This window comes from Microcaecilia unicolor, chromosome 3 (genome assembly GCF_901765095.1).
Source record: "Microcaecilia unicolor chromosome 3, aMicUni1.1, whole genome shotgun sequence".
Taxonomy (NCBI): domain Eukaryota; kingdom Metazoa; phylum Chordata; class Amphibia; order Gymnophiona; family Siphonopidae; genus Microcaecilia; species Microcaecilia unicolor.
In genome coordinates this window covers 60,589,329-60,603,438 of record NC_044033.1, presented here as the reverse complement: position 1 = coordinate 60,603,438, position 14,110 = coordinate 60,589,329, and the positions used below count along the sequence as shown (strand labels likewise).

General features: G+C 46.4%; 1 protein-coding gene across 1 annotated transcript in view; it reads right to left on the bottom strand.

Annotated features, from left to right (window-relative positions):
• SUSD4 (sushi domain containing 4) overlaps positions 1-6,175 on the bottom strand; it is a 216,054-nt gene extending 209,879 nt beyond the window's left edge. The window contains exons 1-2 of the mRNA XM_030195973.1: positions 6,055-6,175; positions 5,465-5,625 (exon numbers count right to left, since the gene is read on the bottom strand). Of these exons, the coding sequence (XP_030051833.1) occupies positions 5,465-5,591 (127 nt within the window). The 5' untranslated portion in view covers positions 5,592-5,625; positions 6,055-6,175. The remainder of the gene's footprint in view (positions 1-5,464; positions 5,626-6,054) is intronic.
• Positions 6,176-14,110: the final 7,935 nt, after the last annotated feature.

Below are 14,110 nucleotides of genomic sequence, written 5' to 3'. Positions count from 1 at the left end.
TTGCCGCACAACAATGCCGACACGGCCCAATCTGTGCCCGGTTACCTATGTGAGTATGGCACTAAATACTGGTTGTACCCACACAAGTTCCAGGTGACAACCTAAGACCCAAATATTCAACACTGGTGCCTGGATAGGGCCCGACATTGAATATCCGGGTTTAAATTAGCCAGTGGCAGTTTGACTGTTTCCAGCTGAATATTGACCCATACATTTTTTTTGAAAATGGAATCCAGTGATTCCCAAACTTGCCCTAGGAGCTCCCTAGCCAGTCAGGTTTTCAGATATCCACAATGAATATTCATGAGAGAGATTTGCATGCAATAGAGGCAGTGCATGCACATCTCTGTCATGAATATTCATTGTGGATATCCTGAAACCCTGACTGGCTGGGGAGCCTCCAGGAAAGGTTTGGAAACCACTGGTGTAATCAAACCAGAGGATAAAGATGATCCAGTTGATATAGGGCCTATGGTACTTTGTGTGTCTAATTACTTTGAAAATGAGCCCCATACTGTATTTGGACTTTCAGAAAGCATTTGACAAAGTCCCTTATTAGAAGCTTATCAGGAAATTAAAACAGCATAGATTAGGAAGCAATGTCCTATTATGGATTGGTAAATAGGTAATAATAAAACAAAACAGGATACAGATTAAGACTAAATGGTCAGTCTTCCATAAGGAAAAAAGTAAATAGCGACTGAAGCAAGGATTTGATACAGGGACCTATGTTGTTTATTCATAAATAATCTGGAGAAAGGAGCAACGAATGAGATTGCAAATTTGAAAGCAACACAAAATTATTCAAAATGATTAAAACAGCAGAGGACTGAGGAACTGCAGAAGGATTTTATGGGATGAGGAGACTGGGCATCTAAATGGCAGATGTAATTTAAGTACAGAAGTGCAGCTATATGTACACAATGCTGGGATCTTAGGCATCACCACCAAAGAAAGAGATCTTGGCATCAATGTGGATAAATACGTTAAAATTTTCAGCTCAGTGTGCTACTGCAGCCAAAACAAGCAAACAAACAAATAGAATGTTAGGAATTATTTGAACAACAATGAAGAACAAAACTGATAATAGCATTATATGATCTCACCTTGAGTAGCAGTCCTGCTCACTTGTTCTCAAAAAAAAGGCTATAGGGGAATTAGAAAAGGTTTAAAGAAGGTTGACAAAAATGAAAAAAGCAGTAGTATTCTTCCCTTATAATGAGAGGTTAAACATGTTAGGGATCTTCTCAGATGGGAAAAGAGATGGCTGACAGGCAGATGCTCAAAACTCTGGCACTGTTCCGAACAGCACCGGAAAAATACAGCCAGATCAGCATGGCGAAGGAACTCCCCAATGATCAACGCTGAGAGTCAAATTTAGGGGTGTTCATTGTGCTAAGCATTGGGGAGTTTGAAGGAAGGATTATGCCTGGTGCATGTACCATAGTAACATAGTAGATGACGGCAGATAAACAAGATAAACTCATTACGTATGGTATGTGATACTTAATAAGTATACCTGATATTGATTTGTCCTTACTATTTTCAGGGCATAGACCATAGAAGTCTGCCTTGTTCTAAAATTTCTGAAGCCCCTGAAAAGCTCCAGTCCAGCCTATCCAAATCTATTCAGCCATGATCAGGGCACAGACCATAGAAGTCTGCCCAGCACTGGCTCAAGAATTGTGCATCAAGCACAGCTCCTGAGTACATGTCCAATCAAATTGGGGAGAAGGAGCCAGATAAAGTTACACGAGTCTGCTGCTGTTTTGTTGGCCTCTCAAGAAGAAGGGAGCTCGCTCTCCAAAATGATGTCCCAATCCAAAAGGAGGAAAAAATACGCAGTGGGTAAGAGCTGCCAAACTTTTATTTATGAATTTCCTTTTGCTAAGTGCATTTTGCTCATGTATGCACCTGATGTCCCCGGACTACAGTGTAGGTGTGCACTTGTTTGCTAGTCATTTTCCTCAAACTTCCCTGGAAGCCGCTGGGCCTTCTCAGGGCCACTGAGAGGGGGGGCAGGGGGGGACAAAATTCCCCGGGCCCGGACCTCCAAGGGGGGCCTGGCGCCGGGGTCAGGCCGCCAGCGCTGCAGTTCCCGGTCTCACCTGCCTGCCTCCTCGGCTCTGGGCCCCCTGCATTCGAAGCAGCAGTCACAGATCGCCTCCCTTCGGGCCTTCCGTTCTTGTGTCCCGCCCTTGTGGAAACCGGAAGTTACATCAGATAAGGGTGGGACACAAGGAAGGAAAGCCAGAAGAGAGGCGATCTGCGACTGCCGCCTTGAATGTAGGGGGCCCGTAGCCTTGGAGGCAGGCACAGTGGCGGGGTGAGCGACCGGAGGGGGGGCAAAGGCAGGGCGGACTTGCCCCGGGCCCGGCCTGCACTCTTGTGGAGTGTGTTGTTGTACCAGCATAGGAGGGAACAGCAAATGTCCCCTATTTGCATGCATTAGCATGCTACTGGCATTGATGACAGGCGCGCTTGTTGTTTGCCACAGTAGGGGTCTTTAAGCATAGTGCACCGGTAAACATGGGCACTAGTCCGGTGCTAATGCCCTCTGGTGCCCGCATTTACTTCTGAATATTGGCCTGTCAGGGCGGGTAAAACAGAGGTTTACAAAACCATGAGTGGTGTGGAACAGTCAAATAAGATTCTTCATGAAACCAACAAGCAGCACTACGGCAGCAGGTATTTTTTTCATGTAGCTTATAATTAAGTTGTGGGATCTGTTGCAAGAGGATAAAGGTGAGCCAGTTAATGTAGTGTATCTAGATTTTCATTGGCAAGTTCCTCATGAGAGACTCCTGGGAAAATTAAAAAGTTGTGGGATAAGAAGCAATGTCCTTCTGTGGATTAGGAATTGGTTATTGGACAGAAAACAGAGGGTAGGGTTAAATGGCCATTTTTCTTAATGGAGGAGGGTGAATAGTGGAGTGCTACTGGGACTGGTGCTATTTATCATACTTATAAATGACTAGTAAAAAAGGCCCGTTTCTGACACAAATGAAACGGGCGCTAGCAAGGTTTTCCTCGGAGTGTGTATGTTTGAGAGAGTGTATATGAGAGTGACTGTGTGTGAGAGAGTGAATGTGCGAGTGTGTGTATGTGAGAGAGAGAGTGTGTGTGTGAGAATGAGAGTGTGTGCAAGTGCGTATGTGAGACAGTGAGAGAGAGAGAGTGTGTTTCACACAGATACAGTGTGTGCAAGAGAGAAAGTGTGTGTGAGACACAGACTCTCTGTGAGACTGAGTGTATGAGACCAAGAGAGTGAGTGAGTGACTGTGACACATAGAGAGTGAATGTGATATAGTGTGAGACATAGAGTGTGTGAGAGTGAGAGAGAGAAAGACATTGACTGTGTGAGAGAAAGAGTGTATGTGTGACAGAGATACCTCCCCCCCCCCCTCTGGTGTCAGGCCCCCCCTCCCTCCCTCTCTCTGGTGTCTGAGCGTTACTGTGCAGGACGCTGAGCTCTGGCTGTGCTTCAAGGAACTGACCAATCCTATTTAATAGAATGCACCTCCAACATTCTGAAGCCGAGAAACCTCGTGTGGTTGGTCACTTCTGCTTGTGACGAACCCGGGAGTACGTGATGTCAATTCAGGAGATGGATACAGAGAGCAGCAGGAATGCCTCAGCCATGCAGTCAGCTTCAGAATGTTGGAGGTGCGTTTTATTATATAGGATATGGAAAACAGAATGATGAGTGAGGTGATTAAATTAGCAGATGACACAAAACCATTCAAAGTTGTCAAAACACATGTGGATTCTGAAAAATTGCAGGGAGACTGGGCATCCAAATGGCAGATGAAATTTAATGTGAAATAATGCAAAGTGATGCACATTGGTAAGAATAATCCGAATCATAGTTACCTGATACTAGGATCCACCTTTGGAGTCAGCACTCAAGAAAAAGATCTAGATGTCATTATAGACAATACGATGAAATCTTCTGTTCAGTGTGCGGCGGCAGCGGCGAAAAAAACACACAGGATGCTAAAAATTACTAGGAAAGGGATGCAAAATAAGACTAAGAATATTATAATGCCTCTGTATCGCGATCAATTCTGGTTGCCGTATCTCAAAAAAGATATAGTGGAATTAAAAAGGGTTCAAAGAAGAGTGATCAAAACAGTGCCGTAGCGAGGGCTAATGGCACCCGGGGCGGGTCGCCGCTGCGCACCCCCCCACCGGGTGCAGCACGGCGCGACCCCCCCCCCCCGGACCACATTCTTACCTGCGGGAGGGCCGATCCGCCCCGAGTGCACGTCACTCGGAGCTGCGTCAGCCCCGCTGGTTCCCTGCTCTCTCTGCCCCAGAACAGGAAGTAACCTGTTCCGGGGCAGAGAGAGCAGGGAACCAGCAGGACCGGCACCCCCCGAGCGCGTGCACCTGGGGCAGACCGCCCCTCCCTTCCTACACCACTGGATCAAAATGACAATGGGGATGGAACTCCTCTCATACGAGGAAAGGCTAAAGAGGTTAGGGCTCTTCATTTTGGAAAAGAGACAGATGAGGGGGGATATGATTAAGGTCTATAAAATCCTGACTGGTGCAGAACAGGTAGAAGTGGATCAATTTTTCACCCTTTCAAAAAATACAAAGACCAGGGGACATTCAATGGAAATACTTTTAAAACAAATAGGACATATTTTTAAACTCAAAGAATAGTTAAGCTCTGGAACTCTGCCGGAGGATGTGTTAACAGCGGTTTAGTATATCTGGGTTTTAAAAAGGTTTGGAAAAACTCCTGGAGGAAAAGTCCATAATCTGTTATTGAGACGGACATGGGGGAAGCCACTGTTTCCCCTTGGATTGGTAGCATGGAGTGTTGCTACCAATTGGGTTTCTGCCAGGTACTTGTGACCTGGATTGGCCACTGTTGGAAGCAGGATACTGGGCTACATACATGGACCATTGATCTGACCCAGTAAAACTATTCTTATGATTAGGATACACATTGGCATTCAAAAAAGGTTTGGACAAGTTTCTGGAATTAAAATCTATTTAACAAAAAAAAGTATTAACCATTTACAAACCCATTGCTTATTCCTGGAAATAGACTATAAGAAATAGGTACTTCTGACCCAGACTGGCCACTTTCTGAGACAGGAGCTGGGTTCATGTACCTTGATCTGATTCAGCATGGTTTTCCTTGTGTTCTCTGTCAGATGTCAAAATGTTATCACAACCTGGGAAGAATCTAGCTTTTTTCAGGATAGCTACTAGAACTCCGTTTATCTATTAGTTTTATAATTTGACTCCATAGTTTCCTACATGTCATCCCCCCCCCTCCCCCCCTCCTCCAGACAGGTCCCTTGCAACATTGGGAAAATTCAAATCTAGGGAACAGGACAGTAGCCTACAAATACACTGTACACCCAACCTATCTCAATTATATGGCTGAGCCTAGAACCAAAAAGAAAACCGATCGCATCAGTGCTGTCAGGGCACAGGGACTCACCGACAGAGAGCTGCGCAGGGCCAAACCAGAGCCACAGTTGGAACCACAGAAGCAAGGGCGAAAGTCTGAGGTGCTGCTGCTCTTTCAGAAACGGATCTCCACTCCTTGCTTTCATTCCATGACACATCTTTCATCAGCAAAAGGCATGCGTTCGCCACAATCTGAAACAGGAAGACGAGACAGATTTGATCGCTTGCTCTACTCTCCTTTGTGTCTCAGGAGAATCCCCCATCACTGGCAAGCCTAACGTAAGATGCTATTTATCGCTTCTCCTTGAATGCAAAATACGGACACGGAGCAACCTCACTTGTGTGCAGAAATTGAAAACCGCTGCTCATCGGTTTTCAATTTCTGCTTAGCGTTCGCAGCACTTTATTCAAAGGCCTGCTGCAAAATATGGAATTCATGGAACATTCAAACGCTCTGCTCCTGCTGTTCCATTACTTAACAGCATCTGTTTGTCACCCTGGGTTGCGCCTATAGTTATAACAAGGAAGAGAAGGGCTCGGTCAGGAAACACAAGACTAACATTCTTCATTCCCTCCCACTCTCTTTTATTTTCAGTGCAAACACCTTCGCCGCTGCCTTACCTGTAGATTTCATGCATGGACACCGCTGTTAATCCCCTCTCGGTCCAATAACGACCCGTCCGCGCACGACCTCTGCTGCGCGAGACAACCCCCAGCCTGCTGAGGGGGAACGGCAGACAGCGCGCGCCCCCGCACGCGCGCGCCATCATCTACCTGTCCGTGACTGGCACTGCGCGAGCCGACCGGGGGATTCTCTCGCGCGCGCCGCTGCAGTTCCAGGAACCAATGGGAAGCTTGCGGGTTTGCACCTGTCTGTGCGCGAGCTCGGGCAGCGACGAACAGAGGCTTTACTGTCGCTAAATCCCAGGATTGGACTGTAATGGGGGAGGGGGGGGGGGGATAGCTTGCCTTTTTTTAAGGAAAATAAAGGGTCATCCTCTGTGTTTTTAAGCCAAAGGTGGAGTTGCACTGAAGAGAGTGCTTGTGAAGTCTGGAGAGTATATACGGTATACCTACCCCTGAATTTCCGTTTTGGCATCTCCATTAAAAATCTGCCTGCAAGTTAATTGATCCTGCACAGAGCAGAAAAGCAAGTGGAAAGGCTGGGAGGTCAAGCAGATGCATGTTGGGGATGGGGAGAAGAGAGTGGAACACCAGGAACAGTACACATGGGGCGGGTGGGATCTGTCTTTGGAACAATGCACAGGCTGAGGTATTATTAGCAGTGAAATCTGAGAGATTGAGATCGTCTCCAACATTCCCTGACATAGACGCGAGGTTCTTTGAGCAAAATTAATCCCCAGGAAGGAAGGGAGACAGGAGAGTAGAGAACACAGGGAAAATGGTTAGAGAATAGGAAAAATGTGGAGGGCAGCAGGAAGAGAACAGAGAATAACAGTCAGAAAGAGGAGAGAGCTGACTGAGCTGAGCCATGTGGGACATATAGGAGGAAAAGAAGGGCACAGAGACTAGGCTAGCAAATTCAAAGTACCCCAAAAAGAGGCACTTGCCCCCAAAACGGAAAACTAAATCTGCATTAAAGTAGCAATTCTATAAAAGGCATCATTCCTACCTGCAACATCAACAGCCCACCAAAAGCAAGGAATGCACTCTGTATTCTATAACGTAAAAATAGGCTTGTGTGTGTGTGCAGCATATCACATACATATATGCAGCCTGGAAAGGTGTGTTTGGGGCAAAGAGTGAATGAGAGATGCCTAGGGCAGCAGAGTTTTGGAGAAGGAGAGTACTATCACCTTGTAGAGGAAATGGGGAAATGCTGGCCACCTTGGGGAGTGGGGGTACTGAGGGGAAGGGGAAATGCTGATGCCCGCCTAGGGCAACAGAGTTGGGGGAAGGGCAGCAGTATGGCTCTGGCATGAGTGAGAGCTTTTTTCCTGGCGGGAGTGCCACTACTACCTCCTTCAGTGCCAGCCCTGATTTAAAGAGGAATAAATGCTTTGTGGGACCTGTAAATACAAGCCCATGCTGAAGCACTGCTGTGTCTTGCCCATCTCCAAGACAGACTTCCTGTCAGATGGGGGTGGGACATGGTAATGCTTCAGTGTAGGCCTGTGCTTGCACAACCTGAGCAGTGCTCATTCTTCATTAACTTGTGGCTAGCATGCACATCACAGGAGGAGGTAGAGGGGAGAAGATGCTGGATGTGGGGTGGGAGCAGGGAAGGAAAAATTAGATGCTGGGAAGGGTAGAGAGGGGAAAGAGAGATGTTGATCATGGGAGGGAGGTAGAGAGTGAGGGGAAGGGGATGTTGTGATAACATTTTGACATCTGACAGAGAACACAAGGAAAACCATACTGAGTCACATCAAGGTCCATGAACCCATCTCCTGTCTCGGAAGGTGGCCAGTCCAGGTCAGAAGTACCCAGCTGATCGCAAAACCTGGCAGTGGGCATAGGGAGGGAAAACAGAAATGCTAAACTGGGGGGGGGGGGGGGGGGGGGGGGGGGAACACCATTCTGACCTCACGTTTTATTACTCAGTTTCTACAGGCCTTTCTCAGGAGATATGCTCAATACATTTTCTTCCCTGAACATGGGCAGCAGCAACTCCAGTAACAGAATTTTTCAAGTTGGTATACTTCCCTTTAGTCCCTTTACAAATTGCTATAAGACCACATGCTGGCAAGGAGGCCATTTATAGTAACTGCAAGTCGTTCCATTCCCTTAATATTCAGGTGGTCTGCAATACCTCAAACTGATGTGTATTCCTGCTACCCAAGTTCCTGTCATGATGCCTTTATTCTGTCAGAGCCTGGCATCCATCACTCCTTTGAGAGTAGCAAGATCATGGGAGGATGACTGCTAGATGAGCTCACTACACCCACCTACAATCTTATAGTCACTAACCTGCTCTTTCTCTCCCCCCAGGGTGACTCCCTTTATATGTAACAACCAGCCTTATGAGCCTCTGGGATCATCAAAGTTATGATAGACCAACCCCCATAATACTAGGTACACTAGTACTCATGTAGCCTGTTCTCTCTCCCTTGCAGATGACAAAGGCTATCCTTTCTGGACATGGCTGCTGAATCCCATAGTCCACCCCAATGACCCAACTGAAGAGAGAGAGAGAGAGATAATGAGGCACACAGGAAGATTAGAGATGACATCGAGTGGACATTTGACATGTTAACATCCTGCTTCAGGTGCCTAGATAGGTCAGGGGGAAACTTCTCTACACCCCACAAAAAATGTGTGTCATCCGCTTGGCTTGCTGCATGCTCCACAACCTTGCCATCAACCAGCAGATGCTTGAACCAGAGGCACTGATGCTGGCAAATGCAGCCAGCAGTAAGTAGGGGGAGTCTGTGCAGCTTACCTTATACCCCCACAGGCCCACATGCCTGCAATGGTGGTAATGAAATGAATTCATCCAGACACATTACTTAATTAGATTGTAAGCTCTGTCGAGCAGGGACTGTCTCTTCATGTTCAACTCTACAGCGCTGCTTACGTCTAGTAGTGCTATAGAAATGATAAGTAGTAGTAGTAACTGAACATTTTGTAACAAGTTCCCCAATGAACATCACAAAATCCCAAGTGGTGCCAATAAACCCTCCATCATGTGTGTCACTGTGTACATGTGTATTTTGTTCCCCAGTTCCCCAACCCTCCCCGTGACATGTGCACATTTGTCTCACTTCTTCCCATTCCCTAGCTCTTTCCCCTGCCATAGCCATGCTTTGGGGAAGTGGGTATGCAGATGAGTGCTGTGGCACAAAGGCTTATGTAGGTTGGAGGGCTGACCAGAAGAGCTTGATCCACCTTGCCTCATCCCACACCTGGCCTCCCCATGGAAGTTGTAGAAAACCAGCATTGATGACTCACACTACTTGATGCAGATTCTGGAGTAGGGCAAGATGGAGTGAAGATGTTTGGAGAATGCACAGGTGTAGGGGTGTTGGACAAGGGTGTACCAGATGTTGTATGATGTGAAACTAGCTGGGGAGCAAGGAGTCCAGGGTACAATTCAAGGTCTGGAGCTCATCACTAATGACCTGTGGTTTTTGGTGCAGTCCACCCGTTCTCTTCTCCACAGTGGTTGAACATCCTCATGCAGGTTACTAACCTCTGCCCTGAGCTAGCCAGTTCTGATACTATATTATCCTCCAGTTGAGTCCTCTGCTGCAACCTCTTCATATTGATGCAAAATGTCCTCTGATGGCTCTCTCCGCAACATCCTCCCTGATCTCCACCTCCTCCTTAGCCAGTGGCATTGCCTCAAGTTCATTGTACACTGATGTGCCTTCCTCGCCCTCTTCAGAGTTGTGATCCTCCTCTTCAGGCTTCTCTGCAGGGCCCACAGTTGCCAATCTCTCATGGCCTGGTCATCAAGATGTTGTGCTGATGTTCTTCACAGACCACTTTTCTCTGGGAATTGGAAGGACTGGCTTGTTCATCTGTGCTGCGCTCCTCCATTGTCTGATGACCCACTGCAGCATCTGTAAGATGGACCAACAAATATTAGCTATGGATTGAACTGAGACTTTGTTAAGGTGTCTATCGCGGGCACCCGATTCCTGATGTTCACCTCAGCAGGTGGCGTGAGCCCGCTGTCTCTTTAAGGGCATGGACCCAGAGGAAGCAAGTGGCTGGAGGTGGCTAGTGTTTGTAAAGAAAAAAAGTTATGCTGCTTTTACTCTGGTGGTTGGCGAGGGTGGAAAGCAGCTCCCTCCCACTACTGCTGCTTTGTGGCCTTCCCAGCTCCAGACTGCCATGATGGGCTTGACTACATTGAAACAATTGTGTATCGGCAGCACACAGGTTTCATAAACGCAGCTTGTATGCATGTATGAAAGCTGTAAAACGCTGTGGAGGGCTGTTCTGGGCATGCGCAGCTTTGTGGGTGGATGCTCTGCACATGCCCTGGTGGCCTTCTCTACCGAGTTGCACAGTAAAAGTCCGTGCAGCTTGTTTGCGTGTGATTTATTTGAGAATCGCTCGCTATTTCCGCCAAGGTAATTTTTACCATTGTCAGAATAGTGAACTTTTTTTCCAGGGACTTTTGTGCATTGGGCCCTCAGTGCCAGCACCCACATAGCTAAAAAAAAAAAAAAAAAAAGCTGTCCTAAAAAAAAAAAAGTGTCCTAAATTCGGCTGCTTAGCTATGTGGGTGCCAGTACTGAATATTGGCCGGTACCTACATAATTATGTAGCACCATGTTAGAAGCACTCTGAGCCCCTTCCTGCACTTTTCTCTCCCATCAGCTGATGACATTGCCAATATCCTCACAAACCTGACTGCCTTGGGTAACTCTAGAACCAGGTTATCCTAACTACTATAAGATGCGGACACGGTCGTATAATTAACATTATCATTTTATTTGTATTTGGGTAATAACTGAGAAAATGCTAATAAAAATTATATTACAAAGCATTACTTGGTTAACTTCTGCTGTATATCAACCAGTAGTAAATAATAGTAATAAACAATATTAAGTGCATTTTTATAATATACCACTGCATTCTTCAAAACAGAAGGAGCAAGTTCCCACAAACCATCTTTCTCGTTTGATCTAGGCACAGGAAAAAATAAAAGCTTTCAAATGCTCACTGGTTTCAACCTAATACATATTAAATGTGGGATATGAATGTCATAAAATAAATAGAAACTCTGAATACTGAGCACCTGATTCTCATAACATGATGTATGTTTTAGTGGCCCATTACCAGGAGTAAAAAATCTCTGCACGAATATAACACGTACTAGGGTGTCCCTGTAACCAACCCCTCCAACTGACCACTGATTAAGATTTATACTTCCTCTGTGTACACCCGTATGCTGCACAAACTGGCATGTTTGAAAATATAAGTGAGATTAAATAAAAATGCTACCAACAATAAAGAACAACAAGGTGGATGCAGCAGTTCATGCTTGCTTTGTTTTGAGTGAACGGGGATGACGGCTGCGCTGGGAAGGGGAAACTTAAACTGACCTAACTGGTTTCAGCATTCTGACATCACTTCATCTCCTGTCTATTAAACCTGCTTGATGCTGCTCATGGTTGTTTGCTTTTTTTTTTTTTTAAATATATTGCTCATGAATGTTTGCTTTTTTTGGAAATCTTTCCTAATTTTGTATATAGTGGAGTATGGAAGAAAATGCATTTCTGTTATGTTTACCAGCATTTTTACTGCATATAGAATCTGGCTTTCTTGTCTGCATGTTTCTTGTGGCCCCCTATTTTGTATCAGTTGAGGGTCTGTCCATGTTCTGCATCCAGCTGGCATGTGAAGGACTCAGCTGGCATGTAGTGTCCATGTAGGAATGTGTAACAGTCCAGCTTGTTCCAGTTTCCAAGTAGTGGGTAGATGGGTATGTAGGGTGAGAAATAGTCTGACAGTAAATCCAATGTCATATTTAATGTCAATAAATGTATTGTGTAAAGAATTAGCAGATTGGGATGAATAGCAAACATAGGTTGGCTACAGACACAAGAGTGTGGCGAAAATCAATTGCCCTTTTGGAATTTACAGTAAAGAGTATTATATGTTTTAATATTATTTGCAAATTGGTTGCTGCCTGCATTATATAATTTGTGCCAATAGATTGTATAATAGTTATGTACATATCTATGGGTGGGTTTTTCTTTCTTTTTTTTTTTTGAGAGAGAGAGCCTGTTGTTAAACATTTACCAGCACATCGCTGTCTGGCATTGAATGTCTGGGACAAATGTAGCTGGCCATGGCTGGCATTTAAAAAAAAAAAAAAAAAACACTGACTGCCACCTGCTGAACATTAATTAGGAGTGGCTTCCCCCCTAGTGAAGTAACAGTAGGTGGAGTCCCCACCAGAAAGGAAGGGAAACATGAATGCAGGGGCGTAGCTAAGGGTGGGCCTGGCTGGGCCCACGCCCACCCGATTTCAGCCCAGGCCCACCCAGCGCCAACTCCAGCCCCAGCTCCCATTGCCGGCCACTGCTGCTTTTCCTGTTGAGCAGCAGGGCCGGCGCTACAAAAAGAAGAAGCGCTAACGCTAAGGACAAAAAATGTTTAAAAAAAAAAAAGCGCAGCACCGGCAGGCACTGTCTAGGCAGCCTTGAGGCATTGGCTGCTGGCTCGCAGGCTCCTCCCGTCTCTTACGTTACTGCCCCTGCATCGCTCCAGGAGCAGTGACGTAGGAGACGGGAGGAGCCTGCGAACCAGCAGCCAATGCCTCAAGGCTGCCTAGACAGTGCCTGCCGGTGCCGCGCTTTTTTTTTTTTAAACATTTTTCGTCCTTAGCGTTAGCGCTTCTTCTTTTTGTAGTGCCGGCCCTGCTGCTCAACAGGAAAAGCAGCAGTGGCCGGCAATGGGAGCTGGGGCTGGCGCTGGCATGCAGGGCGGGCCTCGAGGAAAAGAGAAAAGAGGGAAAACATGGAAGGATGGGGAGAAAGAGGGAAAACAGATGGAAGGGTGGCAGAGAAAGAGGGAAAACATGGAAGGATGGGGAGAAAGAGGGAAAACATAGAAGGATGGGGAGAAAGAGGGAAAACAGATGGAAGGATGGGGTGAAAAGAGGGAAAACAGATGGAAGGATGGCAGAGAAAGGGAAAACAGATGGAAGGATGGCAGAGAATGAGGGAAAACATGGAAGGGTGGGGAGAAAGAGGGAAAACAGATGGAAGGATGGGGAGAAAAGAGGGAAAACAGATGGAAGGATGGCAGAGAATGAGGGAAAACATGGAAGGATGGGGAGAAAGAGGGAAAACATGGAAGGATGGGGAGAAAGAGGGAAAATAGATGGAAGGATGGGGAGAAAAGAGGGAAAACAGATGGAAGGATGGCAGAGAAAGGGAAAACAGATGGAAGGATGGCAGAGAATGAGGGAAAACATGGAAGGGTGGGGAGAAAGAGGGAAAACAGATGGAAGGATGGGGAGAAAAGAGGGAAAACAGATGGAAGGATGGCAGAGAATGAGGGAAAACATGGAAGGATGGGGAGAAAGAGGGAAAACAGATGGAAGGATGGGGAGAAAAGAGGGAAAACAGATGGAAGGATGGCAGAGAAAGGGAAAACAGATGGAAGGATGGCAGAGAATGAGGGAAAACATGGAAGGGTGGGGAGAAAGAGGGAAAACAGATGGAAGGATGGGGAGAAAAGAGGGAAAACAGATGGAAGGATGGCAGAGAATGAGGGAAAACATGGAAGGATGGGGAGAAAGAGGGAAAACATGGAAGGATGGGGAGAAAGAGGGAAAACAGATGGAAGGATGGGGAGAAAAGAGGGAAAACAGATGGAAGGATGGCAGAGAATGAGGGAAAACATGGAAGGATGGGGAGAAAGAGGGAAAACATGGAAATGGGGAGAAAAGAGGGAAAACAGATGGAAGGGTGGCAGAGAAAGAGGGAAAACAGATGGAAGGATGGGGAGAGAAAGAGGGAAAACGGATGGATGGGGAGAGAAAGAGGGAAGATGGATGAAAGGATGCAGAGAGAAAGGGGAGAGACTGGAAGGATGTGGAGAGAGAAGGGACACTGAACAGAAAAGGGTACAGAGATACAGAGACACTGGTTAGAAAGAGGGAGAGAGAGACATTAGATGGAAGGATCTGGAGAGAGGGTAGATGGATGGAAGGATGGGGAGAGAAAGAGGGAAAACGCTGGATGGAAAG